The sequence below is a fragment of the Heloderma suspectum genome, chromosome 2, assembly GCF_057233095.1.
Source record: "Heloderma suspectum isolate Gila_16-S chromosome 2, 16-S_ref, whole genome shotgun sequence".
Lineage (NCBI taxonomy): Eukaryota > Metazoa > Chordata > Lepidosauria > Squamata > Helodermatidae > Heloderma > Heloderma suspectum.
Genome location: NC_139459.1, coordinates 262,856,501 through 262,879,986, shown reverse-complemented (window position 1 = coordinate 262,879,986; position 23,486 = coordinate 262,856,501). Strand labels below are relative to the sequence as shown.

Genomic DNA, 23,486 nt, shown 5'->3' with positions numbered 1-23,486 from the left:
ACTGTGTGCTAAATCTAAAACAAATAACATTGGAACTGGTTTAGGAATATAGGGAGCTGCCTTATACGGAGTCAGACCATTGGTCCATCTAGCTCAGTATTAACCATTCTGATTGGCAGCGGCTCTCCAGGGTTTCATGCAAGAGTCCTTCCCAGCCCTTCCTGGAGATGCCGGGGATTGAACCTGGGACCTTCCGCATGCAAGCAGGCGCTCTGTCACACTGAGCCACAGTGCCTCCCACTGCGTTGCTGAAACAGATGAAGGTGCATCTAGTCCAAATAGTTTCCCACAGCATTCACCAAGAGACCTCTGGGCAGGAACTTGCAAGCAGGAACAGCTGATGACAGTTGTCCCCTTCTGGTTATTCCCAGCATCTGCTCTTTAGACACGTACTGCCTCAAAACATGAAGGTTCCATTCAGCTATCATGGCTGTATAGCCAATGACATACCTATCATCTATAAATATATTGAATCCTTTTCTAAAAAAGCCATTTAAAACAATGGCCACCTACACACCTTGTGGCCGTGAATTAGTCACCTTAGTGCACATACTTCTGTCAGCCATGGCCTTACTGTCAGATTGTTGATCAGTTTTATCGGCCTACCCTGAGTTCTATTGCTCAGAGAGGAAGAAAAATGTCCCTTCATTCCACACTGTTCATAATTTTATAAACTTCTGTTACATTATGATTTTATAAACTACCGTTAGTCATGTTTTGTCCAATTTAAAAGAGAGAGAGAAAAAAAACATAAATACTTTCCCTGTCCTTGTAGAGAAGATGCTCCAACTCCTTGATCAGTCTAGTTGCCCTTTTCTAGCTGCTGCTAGACTTGTGGTAGACACATGTGCATAATCCTACCTGCAGCACATCTTTCAGGCAGGAGTGCACACATGCACCTGTAGTCCTACTGCACATACAAGAGCAACTTGTCCATAGTTAACACTGAAATTAAGATGGGCACAGGCTACTCCGTATTTCTGCTGCTTTGAAGTGTGGTGCTGCATCTTGCGTTGCATTGAGCATAGGCTGGACTAGATTACCTCTTTGAGGTAATCTGTGTGTGAGAGAGAGACATTTGTGAGAGAGGGAGACATTTTTCTCCCTCTCATAATACTAGAACCTGGGGTCATCCCATGAAGCTGATTGGTGGGAGATTCAAGACAGATAAAAGGAAGTACTTCTTCACGCAGGGCATAGTTAAGCTATGGAATGCACTACCAACATTCCTGGAGGATAGGGCTATCAGTGGTTACTAGTCCTGATGGCTATATACTACTTCCAATGTCAGAGTCAGTATGTTTGTGTACCCCAGTTGCTGGGGAACATGGGTGGGAGGGTGTTCATGGGCAGCTGGTTGGCCACTGTATGAACAGAATGCTGGACTGGATGGACCCTTGGTCTGATCCAGCACAACTCTTCTTATGTTCTTAGCCTCCAATATCCTTTCCAGCTCTGTGATTCTATGAACATAGCCAGTTTTCCATGATGTGTCTCACCTACATGAGATGTCAACAGGTTTGCCACATATTTGTTTCACTCTGGAAACACCCTGGATTTGAATTCCATACAAAGCTTTAAAATGAATCATGCTGTCAAAATCCATGCATTAGGAACAAATGGTACTCACCAAGAATGTGTCTCAGTGATACAATTGATAAACTGACAATATGGGGAAATAATAGAAAAGGCTGGAAGGGAACTTAGAGGATAGATGAGGAAAATGGGAGAATAATGAGCGCTTGTAAATAAAACCCACAAACAATAAATTCAAATTACAGAATGACAAGCTGTAAATAATCAGTGCAGCATTGTTAAGCTGAGGCATGCTGCTTCTTCAGGGAAATCCCATTTTGAAAAATCTTGGAAAGGGATTTAGGAGGAGAATAATAATGGGGGAACTTTCTTGTGGACTTCTCTGAATGTCAGGCACGGACCAAGTGTCTGATTTAGCCCTTGGGTTCTTTCCTCAAATAACTTAGCTTGCATAATAAAAGCAAAGGTGCTCCCAGTTCCTTTCACTTCTATCAAAGTTCAATCAATCCCGCTTTTTGCTAGTTTCTGCATGAAAAGTGCTCAGTAGAGAAAGAATTGATTGGCCTTTGGCTAGTCTCAAATACAGCTTAATGTGGATAGCTACTTTAAGTGAATAAATCAGGCGAACTGAGGGCCAAATTAGATGTTACATGGTAGATGCACATAACAATCTCCCAGTAGTATACTTTTTTTAAGCAAACAAAAACATACATCTCAGGGAGGCTGTAAACTTGATCTGACATGTAGAACAGAGAGCCTGTATTGGTTCCACTGTGGTCCCTATCCAGTTGCATGAAGGACCAGCACAGGTTCAAACTTTCATGCACCTGGATAATAGGGAGCAAATGTGCATTATGTATGTATTTAAAATATTTATATCTTCCCTCTTAATCACAGAGATTAACTAGAAAAGATAAAAATATAAAATCAAAAGATAAAAATATAAAGGAATTGGCAGCAGAAACCAAATGTAATAGCAGTTTATTTTTTAATCCAACAAGAAGAGAGCCTGCTGGGAGAGGGGAAGGATGTTCCAGAGGTGAGGTACCATGGCTCAGAAGGCTCTTGTTGAACAGGGCCTTCTTGTTGGTTCACCACACTTCAGAAAGTGGGGCCACTCTTAGCAAGGCAAGTTCATGTCAGAGCAGCAGTCCTATCCACTGGATGCCCAGCTAACCTTAAGTCTGCCATCACCTTTCCTGACAAAGACTTGGTGCCTATAACAAAGTCCACTGGCTGAGTGGCTGTATTTGGAAGAATGTTTAAGTAACCTCTTCCAAGGTACTTCTTCCTATGGCGGTTTGGGCTTCTCTAACAAAATCATTCTGAAAGATGAGAATAACAATTTTTTTTAATACAAGAGAAGAAACATTTTGAACTGCTTTGACAGACATTTGCTTAGGGGAGCAGTTTAGGTGCTTGTATGAGTCAGCAATTTACATAGATTTGACAAGCAATTTTGTTACTAGGGATGCTGGAGAAATTCTAGCTGGATTAAAATGAGCTCGGATTTCTAAGACTCTTAGGGATGGGGGAGAATTTCTCCCCGAAACTTCAGGGGGCTGAGTGCCAACGTATTCGGCCCCCTGAAGTAGTTTCGGGGAGAAATTCTCCGCCCCCCCGGGATGGGACTTACCTTTCCCGAATGTCGCTCCCGGTGGCGGGTGGCAGCGACGGTTCGGCAGGGCTTCGACAGGGGCAGGGGCGGCAGCCGGTCTTTTGACCGGCTGCCGCCGCCGCCATTCCAAGAAAAGTAAAAAAAAAAACGCCCCCGTGATAGGCTACGTGACGATTAACGTAGCCTATCACGGCTAGATTTGCAAAGTCAGCCGTGATAGGCTACGTAAATCGTCACGTAGCCTATCACAGGTGACTTAAAAAAAAAAAAGCGCATACGGCTAATGGCGGCCCTCATAGGGAGCTGCCATTCGCGTTCCTTATTTGGTCGCTGTAGTCTACGTAAAGATTACGTAGACTACAGCGACCAAATAAGGAACACGAATGGCGGCTCCCTATGGGGGCCGCCATTTGTGTACGCGCTTTTTTTTTTTTTAAGGTCACCCATGATAGGCTACGTGACGATTAACGTAGCCTATCACGGCTGACTTTGCAGATCTAGCCGTGATAGGCTATGTAAATCGTCACGTAGCCTATCATGGGGGCGTGTTTTTTTTTTTACTTTTTATTTCGCAGCCAAGCGAGGCGGGAAGCCTCCCCCCCGGCCTGAACTTCGGGGGGACCAGCGAAGCGCCTCCCCCCCACCGCGAAGCAAGCTGCGAGACCAGGTAAGTGACTTTCGTGCACCCCTAATTAGAATCTGACCTACGGAATCTAATGTAGAGTGCCCCCCTCAGGCCATACGGAGTCTGTGGACTTTCGGATGATTTTTTTACTTTCCCAAAATTTACGCATATAAATCTGTAGAAAAATACATAAGTTTCTGCTGAGGAAAAGTGGAATGGAATGAGGGACAGTACACTAAATGTTACATACTGAGGTAAATTATGTAAATATTTATGTAATTATTTCTGTATTTTTCCGCATGATGAAAAAAAAATTCTCATCTGTCTGTGGGCAGATGACTGAACAAAAGGCTCCTGACAATCCATGAAACACAGAGCGGATTTTACACAGTCTGTACATCGTTATTTGTTACTAGCAACTGATAAACAGCAAAGAACGTGACCAAAGGTGAGATTTACATGACTTATTTTTACAAGGCAAGCTCACAAGAAGGTGAGAAGTCACTGCAATATTGTGCTTTCCTGTTCTTATAATACATCCCAGTGAGATGCAGCCAGGACTGACTTCACGTTTGTTTTGCCCCATGCCTGTAGCTGTCAGAGGGGGTGGGTGGGTTTGGGGGTGGAGACAATACAATCCTTGTGGTCATTTTGTTGGGAACAGCTGCCACTTGGCCTCACACTTCCAAGAGCATATGGACAGCTTATGTTGTCTGCGTCACTATGTTTTGCCTGTGCAGATGGCAAAAACAAAGAGAGACAGGATCAGGAAGAGCAGGTGGCACTTCAGGTTGCTAAACTTCTGTTTTATAGCAGTCCATTTTTAGTTGCTCAGGAAGGGACATTAACACTGGAGAGAGCTAAACTTTTCTGATAAGCTGCAGCACATTCATTTTAATGCATTGTCTTACATTGTGTATCTGTTATGTATATAGGAAGATGACCATTGGTCCATCTAGTCTAGTTAATTATTGTCTACACCTCTTGCGGCCCAGCTCCAGTGCTGCAGTGGGTCTTATAGTTAATAGCAAGAATCTGATCAGAACTGGTCTGGAAGGGTTTGGGCCTATTCAGCCTGAGGTACATCAAAATCAGTGTGAGCTTATCTCTGTCAGTGTTCTCAGAGCAAAGCAGGGGGGAGTTAAGTTACTCCTGTCCAGCTGCTGGCTTTCACCTTGGCCACTTCTCTGTGAGAACGTAACAGAAGAGAGGGGTGTTTTTTTGGAGGTATCACGCCAATTGAAGTGTCACCCTGGAAGGGCAGAATGGAGATACCTTGTATGGGCAGGAGCTTCGTTGATGGGCTACAATCCCTTGCCAGGTGTTCAGAAGGAGGGCGATTGCAGCCACACCTTTGCTTTTAAGCTGATGGCCAGCTTGGAGCCTTTGCTACGAACATTCTTGTTTGCATTGCCCCAAATCCTCCCTCTTTGGACTTACTGCCATCTGAGGCTCTTGAGGCATTCTTCACTTGGACTCTCCATCCAATTTGGACTCTCATCTCTTTGAATTTTGTATTGTTAAGAACTTGCCATGAAAAGTATTGCTTGACTTCTTGTTTGCTATGGATTATGTCTGTGCAGTATCAATTAGCGCTTGCTGGCTTGGAGTGATTCTGACTCTTGAACTTTTCTGTACCTGGACCCCTGTAGCATGGAGATACCAAAGTGGAAGCTATGGTCATTGAAATCTCTGCATGTGTGGTATTACTCTGGACTTACTCTTGAACCTATGTTTTGACTTGTGGATTTGATAAGCCTTGAGCCATGTAGCACGGAGGTACCAACACAGATTTCAGGGTTAGACTTAACCTCTGTGTGTGTGGATTTGTTTAGGTGTTTTTCTAGAAGGCTTGTCTTTGATTGCCTGGGATGGCTTACGCCAGGAGTCTTCTGAGCCCCTTGCTCTGTATGCTGAGCCATAGAGATTACAACAGGGAAACCAAGTTGTCTGGATCTCTGACACAGTTCTTGTTATTAGCTGTGGATTGTTCTGAAATTACTTAGGGAGATGATTGCCAATTGACACCAGCTATATGATTTCTGAAGAATGTAACTGTTAAGGTTTTACTGTGGGACTTGCTGCAATGAAAGAGTCTCACAGATTTGTGAGAATGCCACAGTGTGTGCTTGAAAGATTGGGCCCATGACAACACCCGGGGTGGGCAACACAGTGCCTGTGGGCGCAAGTGTGCCCTTGGACATCTTTCTTGGTGCCCACCAAGGTCGCTTCTACTTTTTTCTTTGTTTAAATAACACATTTTCTTACTGGCAGATAGGTTTGCTTCAAAGCAAGGTGTGGGCTTCTGGCTGCTCCCATCTTCTTTTCCCATGAATGCCTCTGAGTCACTGTGGGGCTCAGAGACATTCTTAGGAAATGAAGGTGGCAGGTGGCTGCAGGCCAATAATTCCCTCTGCAGAGTGCCCATTTGATGATGGCGCCCAGGACAGTTTCTGCAGTTTCTCAAATTGCCAAGTATGCCCACTGGCCCCCAAAGGTTGCCTACCCCTGGTCTACAGTGACTGGTAGTGGCTCTCCAGGGTTTCGGATGGAAGTGCTTCCCAGCGTTACCTGGAGATGCCAGGTAACGTTTGCATGTACCTGGGAACGTTTGCATGTAAAGCATATGTACTACCACTGAACCACAGCCCTTCCCCATGGGATATGAGCAGGGAACTCTGGAGCCTTTCAGTTGAAAGACTCTTGCTAGCTGCCACCACAGAAGCTGCCACTGTGCTGCAGTGCAGATCTACCAATTTGAAGAGCAGAATAAATGGTCTGGAAAATGTACCTTGGGTGCAGTACATGGATGGATCCACATAGAACTCGGAGCCATATTCCCCTTCTACTCCCTTGCATGTTACACACCACATATGGATTCATGAGGATTACGAGATCTGCGTACACCTTCCCTATCCAGCTCTCTCTTCTGGCTTGATGCAAATGACTAGAGTTCAGAGCTGTCGAGTTGTCGTGGTGCAGGCAGTGCAGGTGGGATCATAAATGTTTGTTGAGTTGCAATGTGAGGAGAGGTACTCACGCAACAATTTCATACATTCAGGAGAGATCCAATCAGCCATTTTTCAGCTTGCTAGTTGGTCATATGAAATGGCGCAGAGAGATGAGCCACTACAGGTCTGCAGTCTCTTTACAGGGACAAGACAAATTAGGCATGCAGTTTCATGAATAAGTTACAATTTAGTCCCTAAACAGTCTGGACTGTAGCATAACTAACTTATGCTATGTATCAACATCTGTGAAGGCAGTATTATTCAGAAATTTTATCTGCTGAAGATCTTGTTTCTACTTTATCATCAATAGGCGTATTATTGATCTGGCATCCACTTTGCTTTCCATTTTAGCAAAACAAACAAACTATCGTGGTTGAGTAGTAGTGGGAATTAAAGAATTCTCACCACACAGGCCAGTCCACACTTGCAAAAGCCTCTTTATTTTGAACAGCTAGGAAAAACAGATTTGCTGCAGCGGATCTCCCTCAATCCACGCAGGTGTGAAAGAGAACCCCGTCACATGGTGCTTTGCATTCTTATACCTGACATTCGTCACAGGCTGCTCTTTCCCTCGCTCCCCCCTCCCATCTTCCTGTGACCTTTAAGCAATGCAGTCTAACTCTATGAGACTCGACAAATGGTACTTTCTAGCTGCATAGGATGCCGCTTAACCACAAACCTGCAGTAAGAGCGAAAGCATCCTGTTATGCGTGAGAAAGACCTCTTGGGCAAGTTTCTAAGCAAGGCTTCCTAGCACAGCTTTTACCAGAAAACAGGCCAGAGAGTGGAGGCTCACAAAATGAAGGCCAAGACCAGAAAACGGCATCGCTCTGGTTCATGGCCCCCACTTCCACCACAAAACAACCAAAACAACCGCCCCCCCCAGCCCTCAAACAAAACATCATGCTTCCCATTCCTTTCTCTTTTCCTGTTGACCTTTGGATTGTTGGACCTGATGTACACCCCACGTGCTAGGTTCTGAAGTCACATCCATTTAAACGGGTCTACTCTATGTAGGACTAATATTGGATACTACCCTTAAAAATTATGGGCACACTCCTTCCCCCATGGATACACCTGGGAGGGGACTAGCATAAGTTTCAATGGAACCCCTTTGGTCCTCTTTACCCCTCTTTGGTTATCCGTACCTCTAATACAAGCCAGCCATGCATCTCTCTCTTATCCAAGGACCCAGTCTGCAAGTTACTCCTGTACCTGTGGTGATTCATGTGAATTGTGTCTATTTTAATACACCAATTGTGTGTGTCTCCCCCTGGTTCTGTGTTATAATTCACAGTGCATTCGAGTTAACCAGATAGCAATAAATTGGTGCAGATGGTAATAGAATACAGCATAAATCAACCAGGAAATTTTACTGTGAATATCTCAATAAAAACAAAACCTCCCCTAACTTCTGTATTGTTTGTATGGAGGCTCCAGGTCAATTGGGGTTCACTATACTCAGAAAAGTACATCAGCCACCCAAGTTAATTACACAGCGTTTGCCTTCTGCTAGAGGAAGGGCTCCATTTCTAGAAGGCCCTGCCACCCCCTGGTTTTGGGCGATACCCCCCTTACCCCACACACCACAGCTCACCCCATTCAGCAAGATCTCCTGTGTACCACTTTCAGGGGACTGGAGGGGCTGCCATGGGAAGGAGGGGGCAGAGAAGTCCAGTTCCGTAATATAGTTGATCCAGCTGAAATCTGAATCCAACCCCTAATTTTCCCAATCCGTCTAGGGGCATATGCACACAGGTCTTGTTACCCACTCCAGCAGGTGGCTGCTGCATGAGCACAGATCCACTCAGGTCATTGCGGATCATGCTTTGAGAGAAGGGAGCAAGAGCCCCCCAAAGATGATTGGCCATCTGACCTGGGGGTTGTTTCCACTAGTGATTTACTCCAAGCCAGCTGCGTGTTGAGGTCATTAGGGATACATGACGTTGCGGCCATCCAGCAGCTACCACAGAGCTTATCAGGAAAAACTGGACTTCCTGAGACTGCTTAAAGTCTGATTCTTTTCCTTAAGTTGGGTTCTCCCTAGTATAGTTGCTGTGTGCCCCAACCCCCTCATTCACCTTGGGTATGCTAGCCCTGCCCAGGGGTGTGCCTTTCACCATGACGCAAGTTGAAGGGTCAAGTCAAGGGGTGTTTCCTGTGTGTTTCCTGTCCCTCCACAAACCAATCAGTGTCTCCTCAGAAGTAACTCCCATTGTGCTGAATGAAGCTTGCCCTCTGAAGGCCCACATCAGAACTTGCAGAGATCCCCCTCAGTTGAAACAGCAGTTTAAAGCCCAATTCCCTAAGTGTGATAAAACGTGATCTCGAGGCTGCCATTATCCTTTGTTTGGTTTATTGCCTTAGGTAGTAACTACTTTGACCCTTCGTTATAGAGATCCTGCAGGTTAAAATGGGGGCTGGTTTCTGTCTTTGTGTTTACTGCTCTTTTCCCCACAACAAACCCATTAGTGTCTCCTCAGAAGTAGCTCCCCTTGTGCTGAATGAGGCTCACCCTCTGAATGCCCACATCAGAACTTACAGAGATCCCCCTCAATTGACATGGCACAGTTTAAAGCCCAATTCCCTAAGTGTTGTAAAGCACGACCTCAAGGCTCCGATTCTCCTTTGTTTGGTTTATTGCCTTAGGAAGTAACTACTTCGACCCTTCATTATAGAGATCCTGCAGGTTAAAATGGGGGCTGGTTTCCTGTCTTTGTGTTCTCCCCACCCCTTCCCAGCACAAGCATATATGTATCTACTTGGAAATAACTCCCACTGAGGCTTGCTCCTGAAATGTAGGTGCATTTAGATCTTCAGGGAAAGGAGAAAGGGGGGAAGCCTCTCTTATTGGTTGAACAGCCCCTGCCAGTCAGATGACGTTCACTCCATCCTCCATCCCCCACCCCCAACAGGAAAGCTGATTCCTTTTAAAAAATCCGGTACTCCTCCATTCGCTTCTCCTTCCGTTGTCACGGAAACACAGTCCTGAGCTACATGCATGGAACTGTGCAGTGCTGTGTGCATGCGGTTAAATGGAGCCCAATATAAGCACCTACATTCCCTCAAGCCTAACAAATTGTGGCAGAGGTTGTCATAGGGTTGTGTTCCAGGTTAAAGGAAGCTGGTGGTGCACAAACCACGGAGTGTAGCTCAGTCTAGATTTGCTTCCTGCTTTGATAAATTGCGCATGTTTAATACATCTGTGCCTACTTTTTGTGCACACTATTTGCAGAAAAAGTGCAGAGTCTATTTATGATATTCCAGTAATTTAACAGAACAAAAAAAAGTAATACAGTAGGGAGTCGCAGACAAATTAAAATTTATTGAGACAGACAAAAATGCAACTACTTAGGACTACAATTCAGCATTTACAATTAACCAAGGAAATCAGCAAAATGTTCACATTCCATTTAAGTCTTCATGGGAAAAAAGCATTCATAATTTACTATGCTACTCTAATTAACTATGATATTGTACATTCCATCTACAGTAGGGACATAAAACGTAAACACTTAATATTTGGATCTCTCCTTACAACGCTACACATTAAACAGTAACGGACATCAGCAGCATTGAGAAAAGTATAAAAAGACCAAGTACCACCTACTGTAGAAAGGGCTCTTTGATGTGTATTAACTGTACAAAGCAGTCTGTGCATCAAAAGAAAACTGAATGGCAGAAAAAAAGAGACTGCAGTAAAAGCCAACGCACATATATGAAAAAGTTAAACATTGAGATTCTGGTGGTCTGATGCAAATGATGACCCCTAGATTCCATGTGCATAATCCAGCCAAAGTCAAACAAGTCTCATTGATTTCAGCGGAGGGAAACTATGCACAATTCTGCCATTAACTGAGATCAATGTGACTTTGGCTGAATTGTGCTATATGTCATTTGCCATCTAAATATGAATGATACGAAGTTTCTAATATTAAAGTATCTATGTAAGAAGGGTAAAAAGATAGGCAAAAGAAACATCCCCTTACAAATTATTTCTTCAAAATATGACTGCTACATGTGAAATACTAACTGCAGAATAAATATTAAAATAAAGTCCTAGGTAACAATTCAGCACAGAGGTGCAACTTGATCTTATACATGTTAACTTGGGAGTTCCACTAATTTCAATGGGACTTACTCCAGTGTGCATAGGATTGTCCCATAGTAATAACTTACCATGCCTAACTCTGCTGGATTGTGGACACAGGCTTGGATCCAGCATTTTCGTTCAACAGTGAGAGCCCTCCCTGAGTGGAGTTCCTATGCTGTTCCGGAGCAGATGGGGGAATAAAGAACTGCATTGGGAAGGGGAAACTGGCAAAGATCCGCTTCATGAGAAGCCTTCAATGGACAGAAGGGGCCCCTCTATCTGTTTTTAAATGGTTTAAAATGGGACTGGGAGTGAACAAATGGTATCTTTTTGTTACAGTAATGTGTAAAAAAAGAACACATTAAAGCACAATGCAAAAACCTAACAAAGCTTCCTGAAAATGTTTTGTAAGAATAATGCGACAGAATTGGGCTGCAACCCTCAATGCTTACTTATTTGAATGTAGCCCCACTAAAGTTGAGGGAATAGAATAATTGACTTGAGGACTGCTGGACTGGTCTGGTTCTTTTCAGTGTAGGAGTCTTTTTGCTTTCCATTTTCCACAACTTCTGGAAGGTCAGTGATTTGAAGGCAAATGGAATATGTTAGCTTCCAAAGGAAAGAGAATTAAGTCAAACTAGAGGCAAGTTAAAAGCTTCAGATTGTCATGTGGGAGAAATAGAATACATAATTCTGCTGCAGGGTATAATAGCCAGTGGCTCCACTGTATACTGAATTAAAGGCCTCATTTCTTTAATACTTTAATGAACTGGAATATCTTCTTTCCTTGAAGCATATCCTGAGACGTGGGGAAGCAACAGAAAGAACTCCTGTCCTGCAACATGAATTTAATGGTGCTTGCATTAACCATTTAGAGGCAAGTCTTGAGCATGAATGAATAGAATGGCCAAGTACTTGACAATGATTCGTTGATATTCCAGTTGATAGACTCATACAATCATTTGATTGTATTATCAAATTTGCTTTCAAATAGGAATTTTCACAGAATAAACATTGCCATAGTCCTGATGGGTTTGTTTTAAACAGCAAGATATAAATGAATTTTGTTTAAATTAGGGTGGATTCCAACTTCCTTTTTTCTTTTCTTTACAAGCTGAAGCCTACCTTTCTCAGTGGGTTTGTGAAGAATCAGTTCTGTAAATGTTCCGTATGCGTTCAGATTATTATTCAGCCCAATGCATTTCCCAGATAATTATTCAACCAGCACTTAGAGAGCAATCTTATTATGGTCATATAGCCCAAATGACTGATCACAGATCCCTCCATCCATCCAAAGCCCTGACAGATTCTTGCATGGCAGGGTGTGAGGAGCGACCGGATCTATTTTTGCCTCTGTTGAGCATTTTTCATTAGATAGGCCTCTGAGCCTCTCTAACTTGCTCGCTGTGCTGAGGGCAGGGATGGGAGCTAAGAGGTTGTTGGATCCAATGGATCCATGGCCTCTCCCCTCCCCACCCAGTGGCCCACCCCCAATACAACCATTTCCTCCCTTCCTGAGGTTTGGAGACTCAACCTTGGGACAGGGAGTTGCCGTGGCTGGGTGGAGCTTGGGACAGCTGGGAGGGAGAGCCAGTCAGATTTCCTTTTCCTCCTTCAAGGTCAGAGCTATGTCTCTGGCCTTGGAGGGGGAGATCTGCTGCAACCTCTGGCCCCTCAGACACTGTTTAGGATCCATAGAATTGTTTTCTAAATATCCTTAAAAAGATGTTGCCATTAGTGTATATGTGTTACAGACTGGATGCTTTGTTAAACCATTCGTAAGACTAGTTCATTGAATGGCAATTCACTGAAAAAAAAATCTCCGTTGACTTTAGTGTGTAAAAATTACCAAAGGAATCCACCCAAACTTAAGTAATGAAAATGCTGTTCCAAATTATATTTCTGGTGTGTAAAAATATGTAATTGTTTGCTTTGCTTTGCTTTTAGGAGACTTCTTGGATATGTGCTGGGAGGGAGTTAGTTAACTTAAATTAGACTGAGAGTTTTGCACAAGCCATTCACATCAAGGTAAATATCATGCAAGAAAATATAGCATGAACTGTCTATGGCCATATTCTGCACTTAAATGCTCATGTTGAATCGCATGGATTTAGGCGACATTTCTGTACATATGTCTGTTCTCTGATTCATTATGTATTCGATTATCTTACATTGGTTTCTTGTTATGGCAAGCCTCACTGTGGGAAAAATGTAAGTAAAACCTGCAAAGTCACACTTCATATTATTAAAGATTTGGAAGGAAAGCTTTGTGACAGCGGAAATACACACTCCAGCAGAGGTAGGGAGGGTAAACCATTAAATGTATTCTGTTATCCAAGGAACAGCTGTAAGAGATATAGAAGGCCTGAAGTCACTACACCTATAACTAGAATTCATGTTTCTAAATAATGTGCATGTGAGAGCCATGTTTGCACTTGGGTGTTTTTCATTTATTTATTTATGGTTCAGCAGATCATCCCACTGAACCATGGGAAGGGAGATAAAAGAGCTGAGATTGCTGGACCGAAAATGAACAAAAATCAAGGACTTAGTCATTGCTAGGAGCCTTTCTTTACCTTCCTCTCCTTTGTACTAGAACTCAATGTTCTTACACAGTGACTAACACAGATCATATTTTGAAAAAGAATACCCCTCCCATGCTCCAATAGGTATGCTGGGCCTCATCTTCTGTTTGGATAAACTTCAGGAACAATTAGGGTGCAATCTTATGCATGTTCAGACAGAAAAATTCCTACAATTCCCAGCATGCTGACTGGGGCATACTGGGAGTTGTAGGACTTTTTTCAGTCTAAACATGCATAGGATTGCACCTTAAGGTTATTAATGTTCGGGGAGGAGAGTGTAGCCCTTCAGAAATGTGCATAGCCATGTGATTTTTCCACTGTTTATTGTGATGGAAATGGTGATTCTGTTGAGGTTGAGAAAGCTTTAATCTGGCTGGAAGTGGGAAGAAGACAAAATTGTTACTTTAACTTTGAGAGACCTCAAGCAAATGCAAATATAGGCCCTGACTGAAAGATTCTTATTTGCAGCACTGGGCTGTACACATACTGCTTGCACAAGGGAACTTCCTGGTCAGTCGGATGGTCAACAGAAACAACATTGGTAGTAGCACTCATTGCCTTTTGGGATGGAAGGAGGAGGAGAAGGGGGCTAGAACCAATTCTCCCCTTCCTGCCCCCCAATAGCTGATCAGCACAGTCAAAGCTGTTGGTGTCAATGATACATTTAGCAGTATATTGCACATTATGGGCTAGTTCCAGATTAATCATATTTGGGAGTAGACCCATTGAAATCAATGGGATTACTAATTTAAATCCCATTGATTTTAATGGATCTACTCTAAGTATGGCTAGATCTGGCAACAACCCTAGGAGTTGGATGTGGGGTCGTTTCCCCATGTAACACAATTTTGCGTGCCTGGGACTACATCCAAAAGTGTGGAAACCTGATTCCACACATGGGTTGCCCTTGCTTGGATCATGGCATTGGCACATGAGCTATATTATATGCCTATAATTCAAAGGATAAAGTCAGCTGATATTAAAATATTTGCAGTCTTTGTAGTGTAGTATAGGGAAATCATTCACTGAAGAAAAGTAGAAGAAAAGTAGAAAAATACTACAAGTTGCTTATAGACCTTTTAAAAAGATGATTTACATGAGACATACATGAAACCAAAAAATGAAAGCTGCACTTTCAACAACTCCACAATATGGCTTGGTCTTAAACACATCCAGACTGCTGTTGATTTTAATTTCTTTGAACCTGCTGCTGGTTCATACCACTGTATCAAAATTGTATATACTATTGTACAAAATAACCCCATTTTATGTTTCTGTTATATGGCATAGCAGAGCATCATCATTATATTTTGTCCGGTAGCAGTTAAACCCATTAGAAGCTATAAACAAAGTGATTTTCAGAGAAGCTAGGACAGGAGGCTTATTACCGGCTTGGTAAGACAAAATAGTAGTTACATTTATTATTCCCACCCCCTCCCCAATATTTAATGAGAAATGGCTTTCAGCATTTATTCTGTGTCTTGATAAGAGACCCAGAGAATCTGCCATGGCTTTGTATTTGGATTGGATGGGTTCTGCACAGTTGCGGAGAGGAACAAAAGCTTGAAATATTTGCTTAGCTAAAATCTCATGTAGCTTCACCTAGTTCTTGGAGCTTACATATCCAATCCTTCTTTATGGGGAGCAAATGGTTCAACGTGATCATGAATAGGAGATTATATTGCATCTTTTCAGTGCCTCTGAAGGAACAAGTCCATTCCATTTCTTTGGCACTGTTCTAAGGGGTTGCTAAGGGCTTTACTGCAACAGCCTGAGCTTTCCTTTAAATTGTTGTATCTGACAGAATTGCAGGAATGCCTCCATTTGTTGCTGCTGCAAGTTTTCCAGCTGAAATTACAATAATAAATGGCATTTTTGTGCCGTGTTCTGGAAACCTTGCCCTTTTCCAGCATTAAGATTTTCTGTCTAGACAGAAACAGGAACTCAAATGGCAAGAAATCAGAACTGGACCATGATTATAGTCTGCAGACAAAATGAGTTTGAACCTGGGTGTGTCTTCAGGACTTTATCTTGTAGTAGTGTAACTGACATGAAGATGCTTGATGCTAAGGAAGTAACCTGTTGTTCCACTTTTGTTAATTAATTCTACACAGAAATATATGAAGTGACCCCTTCCTGTAATTTTCCCATCTTTTGCAGGGAAAGAATTTGAAACAGCTCTTTAAAAAATCACAACACAGTGTGTTGGTGAATTTGAATACACATGAAAACCATATAAAAATGAACATTACATTACTATAATGTTTTAAGACAGTGGGATCAGCATGTAGGCACAGCATTGGTGCTGGAAAAACAAAGTTAGAGGAGAAAGGGATTCTGATTTGTATGTGTGCATGAACAAATGATATACACCAGTAATTCTACAGCTGACCGTAAGGGTTTAATCTGCAGAACTTTTCTTACATCAACACTATGTCCCTGTTCTAGAAGTTAATCATTCCTACATCCTGTTGAAATCAGTGTGGTGCAGATTAGTCACAGCTAACCTAAGTCTCTCTGGTTGATTTCAATAGGACTTAGCTGTGAGTTGCAGAGGAAGAATGCAGATCAAGGGGGGAAAGAGCCCTGTGATTGGTCTGCCTCATGTGATGGAAATATCCACCACGAGGCAGGCATGTGTGTGTGTGAGTGTGTGAGTGAATGAGTGTGTGTGTGTGAGAGAGAGAGAGACTCTGAAGCCTAAATTAAAACTGTTTCCTAAGTATGTATAAGATAATAGCTCTTCTCTGCAAACAGAGTGCATTTTACTGGAAGATAAACAGTCAATAGGATTAGGCTGACTGCTGTGTTGCAGCTTCTAATTGGTGGTTCTTGCAGTTGGCAACTTTTGTTCAATAGCTGCCCAGCCAAAGCCCAGGTACGATGAACGGTGCAACCCCCAAACCCTTACATTTAAACGTTTAGTGGCTAACATCTCATTTTGTTTTGAAGCAAATCCCACTAATTTCACGTAATGTATTTTCACTTGTGCGGTCAGGATAACAGTCCCATGGTCTGATTCTCTCAGGTGCCTTAGGGGCAGGGCATGGGACTGGGGGGCTAGGATGATGTGAAGATGTAACAGGGAGTTTTGTGCTTGTGCTCAGAGCTGACCCAGCCCCCACTGCTGATGATGCCAACGATTTTGCTGCATCAGCAGCTGCCCCTTACTCTGAGAGTGTGGCAGCGCCCCTGTGGACAGATAGTTGTATGGCATTGCTGGGAGAAGGGAAAGGGTGAGGAAGAGACAGAGCACCTTGAGCCCCCTTTGCGTGGTGCCCAGTATCCCTTTGCCATGGAAGCAAGGGCAACCCTTCACTGTCCAGTCCTTCCTCTAAGGGTGGGGGTAGAGGTCGAGTGGCAGTGGGGGCCGAGCCCAATGGCTTAACGGGACCTCATTTTCAGTGTAGCAGCAGAAGTCACGGCCTGCACTGCTGTGGCTAAAGCAGATGACAAAGCCAACATTATCGCGCAGATTGATTTCTGCCATTTGTAATCACACATCGTGTACATTTCAGGATTGTAGCCTAGCAGCGGGCCTTCTGTTCCTTGACAAGTCAAAGAACAAGCTGACCATTTAATTAATGGAATCCACGGTGTCCACTGGATTTCAGGCTGAGGCTGCGTCTGGGAGGCAACTTCTTCAGCAGGATATTATTAAAACTTCACAAGGCCAATGAATTTAGGCAGCTCTCCTTGGGAATATCAAAACAAACAAATAGGCGAAAGGCGGTATTAACATCATGACATTTGGCATTACTATTTGAAGGGTTCATTATTAAAACCAGGCCTTATGTGGCAATTTTTTTTTTAAAGCAACCCCAGACTTCATCACACCAGAAGCAAAATCATCAAGAAGCAAAGTATTATGCACAGCGAACAATGATCCGAGGGTTGAGACATTGTTCGGCTGCCTGAAAACTGTACAGAAATTCACACTAAAAAAGTAGCGCTTTCTCACAGAAATATAAGTTTTCTTTAAAGTGTACAGGCCATTTTTTTTTCCTGGTATAACAGCACTACATTTGCCCTGATAGACAAAAGTGGGTATTTAGTGTTTGCAGAATTTAAGACCTATCTGGCAGTTACTCCCTTGAATTTAATGACAAAAAAATGAGGCTAGTTACAATTTCACCCCCTCCTAGCTCCTCATACATGCGCATCATGTTTTGTCCTTCTGTGGATAACAAACATAATAAAAGGTCTTGCAGTGAGACATTCATTTTCCCACACTGCATGGCAATGGGGAACAATGCGTTGCTGCTATGGAGATAGAACTATGTGGGAGAGGCTTATGGAATTATTTTAATCACATTATTTTGGTTTGTAAGTGTAAGTATCACATGTCATATTAACCCGAAGTGATATTAACCATAGACCTAGCTGCCTAAGGATGTTTTTCTTTTAAAACAGAGCAAATAAATATTAACAATTTTAAATAAAGGAAAGACAGCTTATTACTTTTGATGGTTAGTGCTTCTGACAGCTTCAGTGCTTCCAAATGAGGAATCATTTAGAGTAAATGAAGAAAAAGCATTTTCAGCAAATCCAGTGGTATGCTGTTCAGAAAGCAGAGGCAAGCTTGCATAGCATTAGTACAAACTTGATCAAAGCAAAATCCAAGACTTGCAAGCCTGCAAAATGATTGCAAAGCATTCCTTCCTCACATGCTTTGAAAAGCTATTCCTCTTGCTAAAAGTGTGTGTATGCATGCACGCGTGCGCGTGCAGAGTATGCTAGTCATCAAGCTTTCTCAAAATCATGACCACATCAATTAACTTAAATTGATAGTGGCAGAGAAGGTCAACTGGGATCTTGTCCTGCACCTCTCTTACTCAATGGGGAGAACTTTAAAACGAGTTCTATTGGAGTTCGCCTCTGCAATCCATTGCCAGAGGATGTGAAGAGGAACTCAGATGGAATTCTTTCTGACTTAAAGCCAAACCAGAATGCTAACAAGTTGATTTTTTATAACAAGTTCCAGATGGCAAGAAGACAAAAGAACCACCTGCTTTTAACATTAAAGGAGGACAGCATAGTAGTAACTAATAACACATGACACAATAAAAGATACCAGTTAATTCAAAATTTCAATATTGATAACATAAGAGGAGCATAGGGCTGTTGCTTGGATGTGTTGATTCCGCTGCTGTGCTCTGTATTCCATTAAAAAAAAAAGATGTACCATGTGAGCAGATTAAACTATGAAAGTTTGACAAAACAAAAGGTGTCACCATGACAATAAAAGGGAACAATGCTTACAGTTACTCCAAACAGTAGCTAGTTGAGAGGGAAAGCTATCTTTCAAATTGAACGCAGTGTACAAAATTAAATGAAGTGGAGAGGTAACTGTCTCCATCCAGCAGTTTGCTGGGCATAGGAGCTCCAATGCACATGTGTATGCAAAGTCATCCCACATGTGCAAGGAGCTCCCAGATGTGAAAGGTCTTCCAGTTCACTTCAATGTCAGGTTGAGCTCTGCATGCTGATCTCCATTGTGCTTGTGGAGTTATGCCCAGCAGTAAAGTGAAAGGGAAGCCCAATTGTGAGGGAGATTGGTGTGCATATTGGAACGCCCAAACGGCTTTAGACAGAACTCCGTGTGCGATGCCTGATGTTATCATTGCAGAGATACGAAATGACTTGTGATATTGTGCAAAACATGAGTCCTCAGAGCTATAGGAACTACCATATATAGCCAATTTCATCATCCTTATCGTCATCTTCATCCTCATCATCATCAATAGCTGCTCTTACATGGATCTTCTGTTTCCCTTCTTTGTCCTTTTTTGCTGCTTCATGTTCCTCTTCCAGATCATCCAATAATATCACTGATCCGCCACTACCGAAATCCCCTGAAGTTTCTTGCTCTTCTTCTGCAACAGGGAAGGTTATAGTTTTAAGCCCAATTTTCTGTCACAGCATGTCAGTGCTGTCATTACTTAAGCTACTTCATTTTGTGTGTGCGCACAATCTGATTATTATTTTTTTTAAAACAAATACATAGCCATTTTTACAAAGGAAAGTACTATAACAGGTGCTCAAAATAACATACAGTCTTCTGCTGCACCCACAAAACCATGCGTTTTCAGGAGGAAGCAATAGCTGAAGACAGAACCTTACATTTCTAAATTGTTGGTTCAAATCCATTCCAGGTCAATGGTGACTGAAAGACACCACCATCTGATGAGTGTTCGAAGATACCTGAAATGAGTTGGTGGTCTCAGTAAATTGCAAACCTCATAAAAACCCCATCACAAACATCACTAATGACATCTTTGCTTCTGTCCTGATTCTGGCAAGAAAGTATGGAGTGTAAATTGAGCCAGAAATATGCTTAGTGCCAATTGTGGACCTATCAATGGAGGCAAATAAATGGCTGCTGACGGAAGGGTTAAATTATATTACGTTAAGATAAGCCAGGGTGATTTGTTCACTGTTCGATTTGTTTCATAAGGTTGATGGTGAAACAGGGGCAGACAAATATGGGTCTGTATGCCCTTATTAGGCAGCCAAAGATGAAATGGTTGGTAAATGTTCACATCCAATTTGTAGACATTACCAGTACTAAAATAAGGCTATTGAAATTGACACATATCCCTTTTGATAAAATTAGATACTTCTAGGGATCTACTAGAGTAGTGGTATTCAAACTTGGTACAAACTTAGTTTTCAAACAGTGGATTCTTTGGGGGTGCTTATTAGGGGTTCTACAATGAGATCAGTAAAAGCACACAAGCTCCCCTGAAAGTCAATGTACTCATCACTGCAGATTTCCTTCTACAATGTGCAGCTGCGGGGCCATGTTGAGTGTGCTCTGGGGGATACAGGCGCCCTCCCAGGCAATGGGAAAGCCCCGTAGGCCTGTCCTGCACCTTAATTAACTGCATGTGTGACTCTGTAATGAAAGTCAGAATTCTCTGCAATATTAAGGGGTCCCACAGCAGATACACAGAGATTCCCTTCTTTTGTAGACAAATTAAATGTGGGAAGGGTTCCCAAAAGGAAACTGGAATATTACTACCTTTCTTTTCTTTAGTCTTTTTGGAAGGAAAAAATAAAACCACCACCACAGTTATTTTCAATACTTGAATTCCAAGGAAGGAATTCCAAGCCAGGATCTTACATTCATTGGAGCTGTGTACCTTTTAATAAAACTATAGTTATCAGTACTTTTACAGAATTGGGTAATAAAAGCGTCAGTGTTGTATTTCTCTTTTGCCAAGATGTTTCACTGTAAACTAATTTCCTCTACTGAAAGAGCTGGATTGTATAAGGAGCTGTAGAAATTGCCATCTATAAATATTGTGGGGTGTCTCTGTGTGTATATAATATATATATATATATATATATATATATATATATATATATCTGTGCGCTGAGGCAGTATCAGCAGCAGTTGTTCAGATTAAGCCTTTATGCTAAAACTGACCCATGACACAGTCAAGTTCCCCCCATCCCCTAGTCAGCCCTGATTGACAGGGTTCCTTAACTGAGTACTTTTTGTTGTATGGGGAGCCACATATTTCTTTTAGAATTCAAATAAAAATATATCACCCTGCAGTAACCTCAACAGCATATATTACCTCAGTACATACCACTGCAATTTCTAAGCTGGCAGGAAAAACAGATCAGATGCTTTCGCCAATTTCATATTGTCATGCATGCTCAGGAAGAAAGGTTCCTTGTATGGGCACAGTTGTATTATAGCTACAAGACTTGAAGATACCTGTCATGATGGCTAATATGTTTTTCTTTATGCCATTTTGTGCTGGCCTGTCACAGTCAGTCTTGCAGCAGTTGGCAAGGGCTCAGACAATGTTAATTCCCATTTTACCTGAAGGAAGCATGCCAGTACTCACCACAGCTAACGGTCCCTTGCTTCCTTGAGCCGGCTATCTCATTTCCATACTTATCAACACACCAACATTGGCCAGTGCTTCCATGACACTGAGTCGCTTTGTAATAGCCCTCCTCATTGCACCGTGGAATGAAAGCACCTGGAGATAGCACATGGGGTCCTTGTCAGTAATAGAAAGACTTGTAATTGTATGATTAAGCAGAAAGATGAACTGGCATAAGTCTGGCCCTGATTTTCAAGAAGGTCCTCTTTGACTGCTTGCACAGCAAGGTTGACATGATAATTGTGAAGGAAAGGAGGATCCCGCCGGGATCGGCCCCAACCTCCCTACGAGGGATGGCTGCCCAGAACCCGATCCCAGGACCCCCTTCCCAAAAACAGGACTGGCCAAACCCGGCCTTTCAGTCCCCCAAAATACCCAGGAGCCACCCTCTTAAACCAAGAGGCACTGTAATTAGCACTGAGGTTATGCAGAGAGACTACACCAACTGAAGGTTGGATAAAGGTTTATTAAGATCAAAATAAAGGGGTAGAGTGACAGGGCAGAAGCAAGTTACACAGAGGGTACGAAGCTAAATCACTTAACTATAAATAGAGAGCTTCATGAACGCACACCCAAGCAAGATAATAAATCTATCTGGCCTAAATATGGATCTCCCCAGATAGCACCCAGCCATCCAGGATGAAGGGAGACCCCATGCCTCGACCTCAGCCCACTTTTAAAGCCCAGCCCTGGCAACCCAGGGCAGATTTTGCTTCAGCCAATCACTGGCTCAGTCCCTGGGTGGACTGCCCTTGCCTCCAAGAGGCTGGAAGTCCTCTCCAACTCCAGCTGTTGGCACTTTCTAACTAGCAGGGACTGTGCCTGGCCTTGGGCAAAGGGCCGAGGACCCTCTAGATCACAAACAATTCCAGGTGGTTACATCCGATGTGACAGCCTGACCCGATCTTATGGCAGAAAGTAGGCCATTATTTTTGACAATAATACATTCTGTTTCCCCCTAAATCAACAGCTTTTTGGTTAGTAGAATGCTTCCACACAAAGAGCACTGAGAGGGAAGGGAAGCATTAAGACTGTGAGGAAAGAGAAGGGCTCCATTACTAGTGTGAACACAGGTAGATGCTGACCTGGAGAGACTTCACCTTATGAAGGAGCAAAGTTTTGCCCTCTTAAATATCCAGCCCAATTAATATCAACTTCAGTACTTGAGTAAAACAATGCACTGATGACTGCGGTTGTGCAACTTCCATTCATTTTACTGGATGCCTATACAGCAGGAGTGATTATTAGATGGTGCCTGTGTCCTAGAGAGGTCTGCTGTGCTAGGAAACCAAAACATCAGTGCTTGGATCCAGAACCATAGTTCCATCAGTGGAAGGATACTGTTGGCAGAATAGGACTTCCGCGTCCTCTCCTCTTCCTGCCGTCGCTCCCTGCATGCCCTCCAAAACTGCCCCAGAGAATCCTCTAAAGGATATCTGGAGGGTGCGTGGGGAGCTGCAGGGTAGAAGAGAGGATGTAGAAGTCCCATTCCACCCACTGAATCCTTCTGCTGGTGGAATGACAATTATGGCTTCAATCCTTATAAAGTACCAGTGTACACCATATGCACCCCATTATACTGTGTTTTATTTCATTCACAGCTACACAAGTCAATCCTGTCTATCTTATAACAAAGGTCTTTGCACACGACACACGCTGCTTTGGACAGCTAATGAGACAGTAATTATTTCTATGTTTCATTTTTTTAATTTACAGATTTCAGTGTTTACACTATGAAGATAAATTATCCCTGGAAGGTTGTGAAGGTTTGAGGCCTACAGAGGCAATGGGAAAAATAGTCAGGCTTAGTGGACTGGAGTTTTGGGAGGGAGTAACCCTGAGAGGAGTAGTTTCATTTCTCCACTCAGTTTCATTTCTCCACTGAAGTTTCATTTCTTCAGGTTTGAAGCAGTACTTTCGGTTTTGAGGGAGGAGGGTATATAAAGAGAGTGAGAGAGCCAGTAAGAGTGCAGACAGCCAGAGCCTGAAGTGAGAGCAGAGTCTGAAGAGTGAGCAGGAAGAAGCAGCTTAGAAAAGTCTAAGGACAGCTAGGGTAAAGGAACTTGTGTTTTGCAACTTTTATTTTCTTTTAATCCCTTTTGTATCACTCAGCT

General features: G+C 42.8%; 1 protein-coding gene across 10 annotated transcripts in view; it reads right to left on the bottom strand.

Moving 5' to 3' along the window:
- Positions 1–10,097: 10,097 nt before the first annotated feature.
- Positions 10,098–23,486, bottom strand: part of SPOCK1 (SPARC (osteonectin), cwcv and kazal like domains proteoglycan 1) — an 806,393-nt gene continuing 793,004 nt past the window's right edge. For 7 of the 10 annotated variants that reach the window (XM_084839028.1, XM_084839035.1, XM_084839036.1 and 4 more), the window contains 2 exons: positions 21,331–21,468; positions 10,098–19,344 (listed from right to left, as the gene is read on the bottom strand). In XM_084839028.1, the coding sequence (XP_084695154.1) occupies positions 19,154–19,344; positions 21,331–21,468 (329 nt within the window). In that variant the 3' untranslated portion in view covers positions 10,098–19,153. Of the gene's footprint in view, positions 19,345–19,373; positions 19,673–21,330; positions 21,469–23,486 lie in introns of those variants that run through there. The other 3 variants (XM_084839032.1, XM_084839034.1, XM_084839033.1) reach the window with 3 other exon arrangements.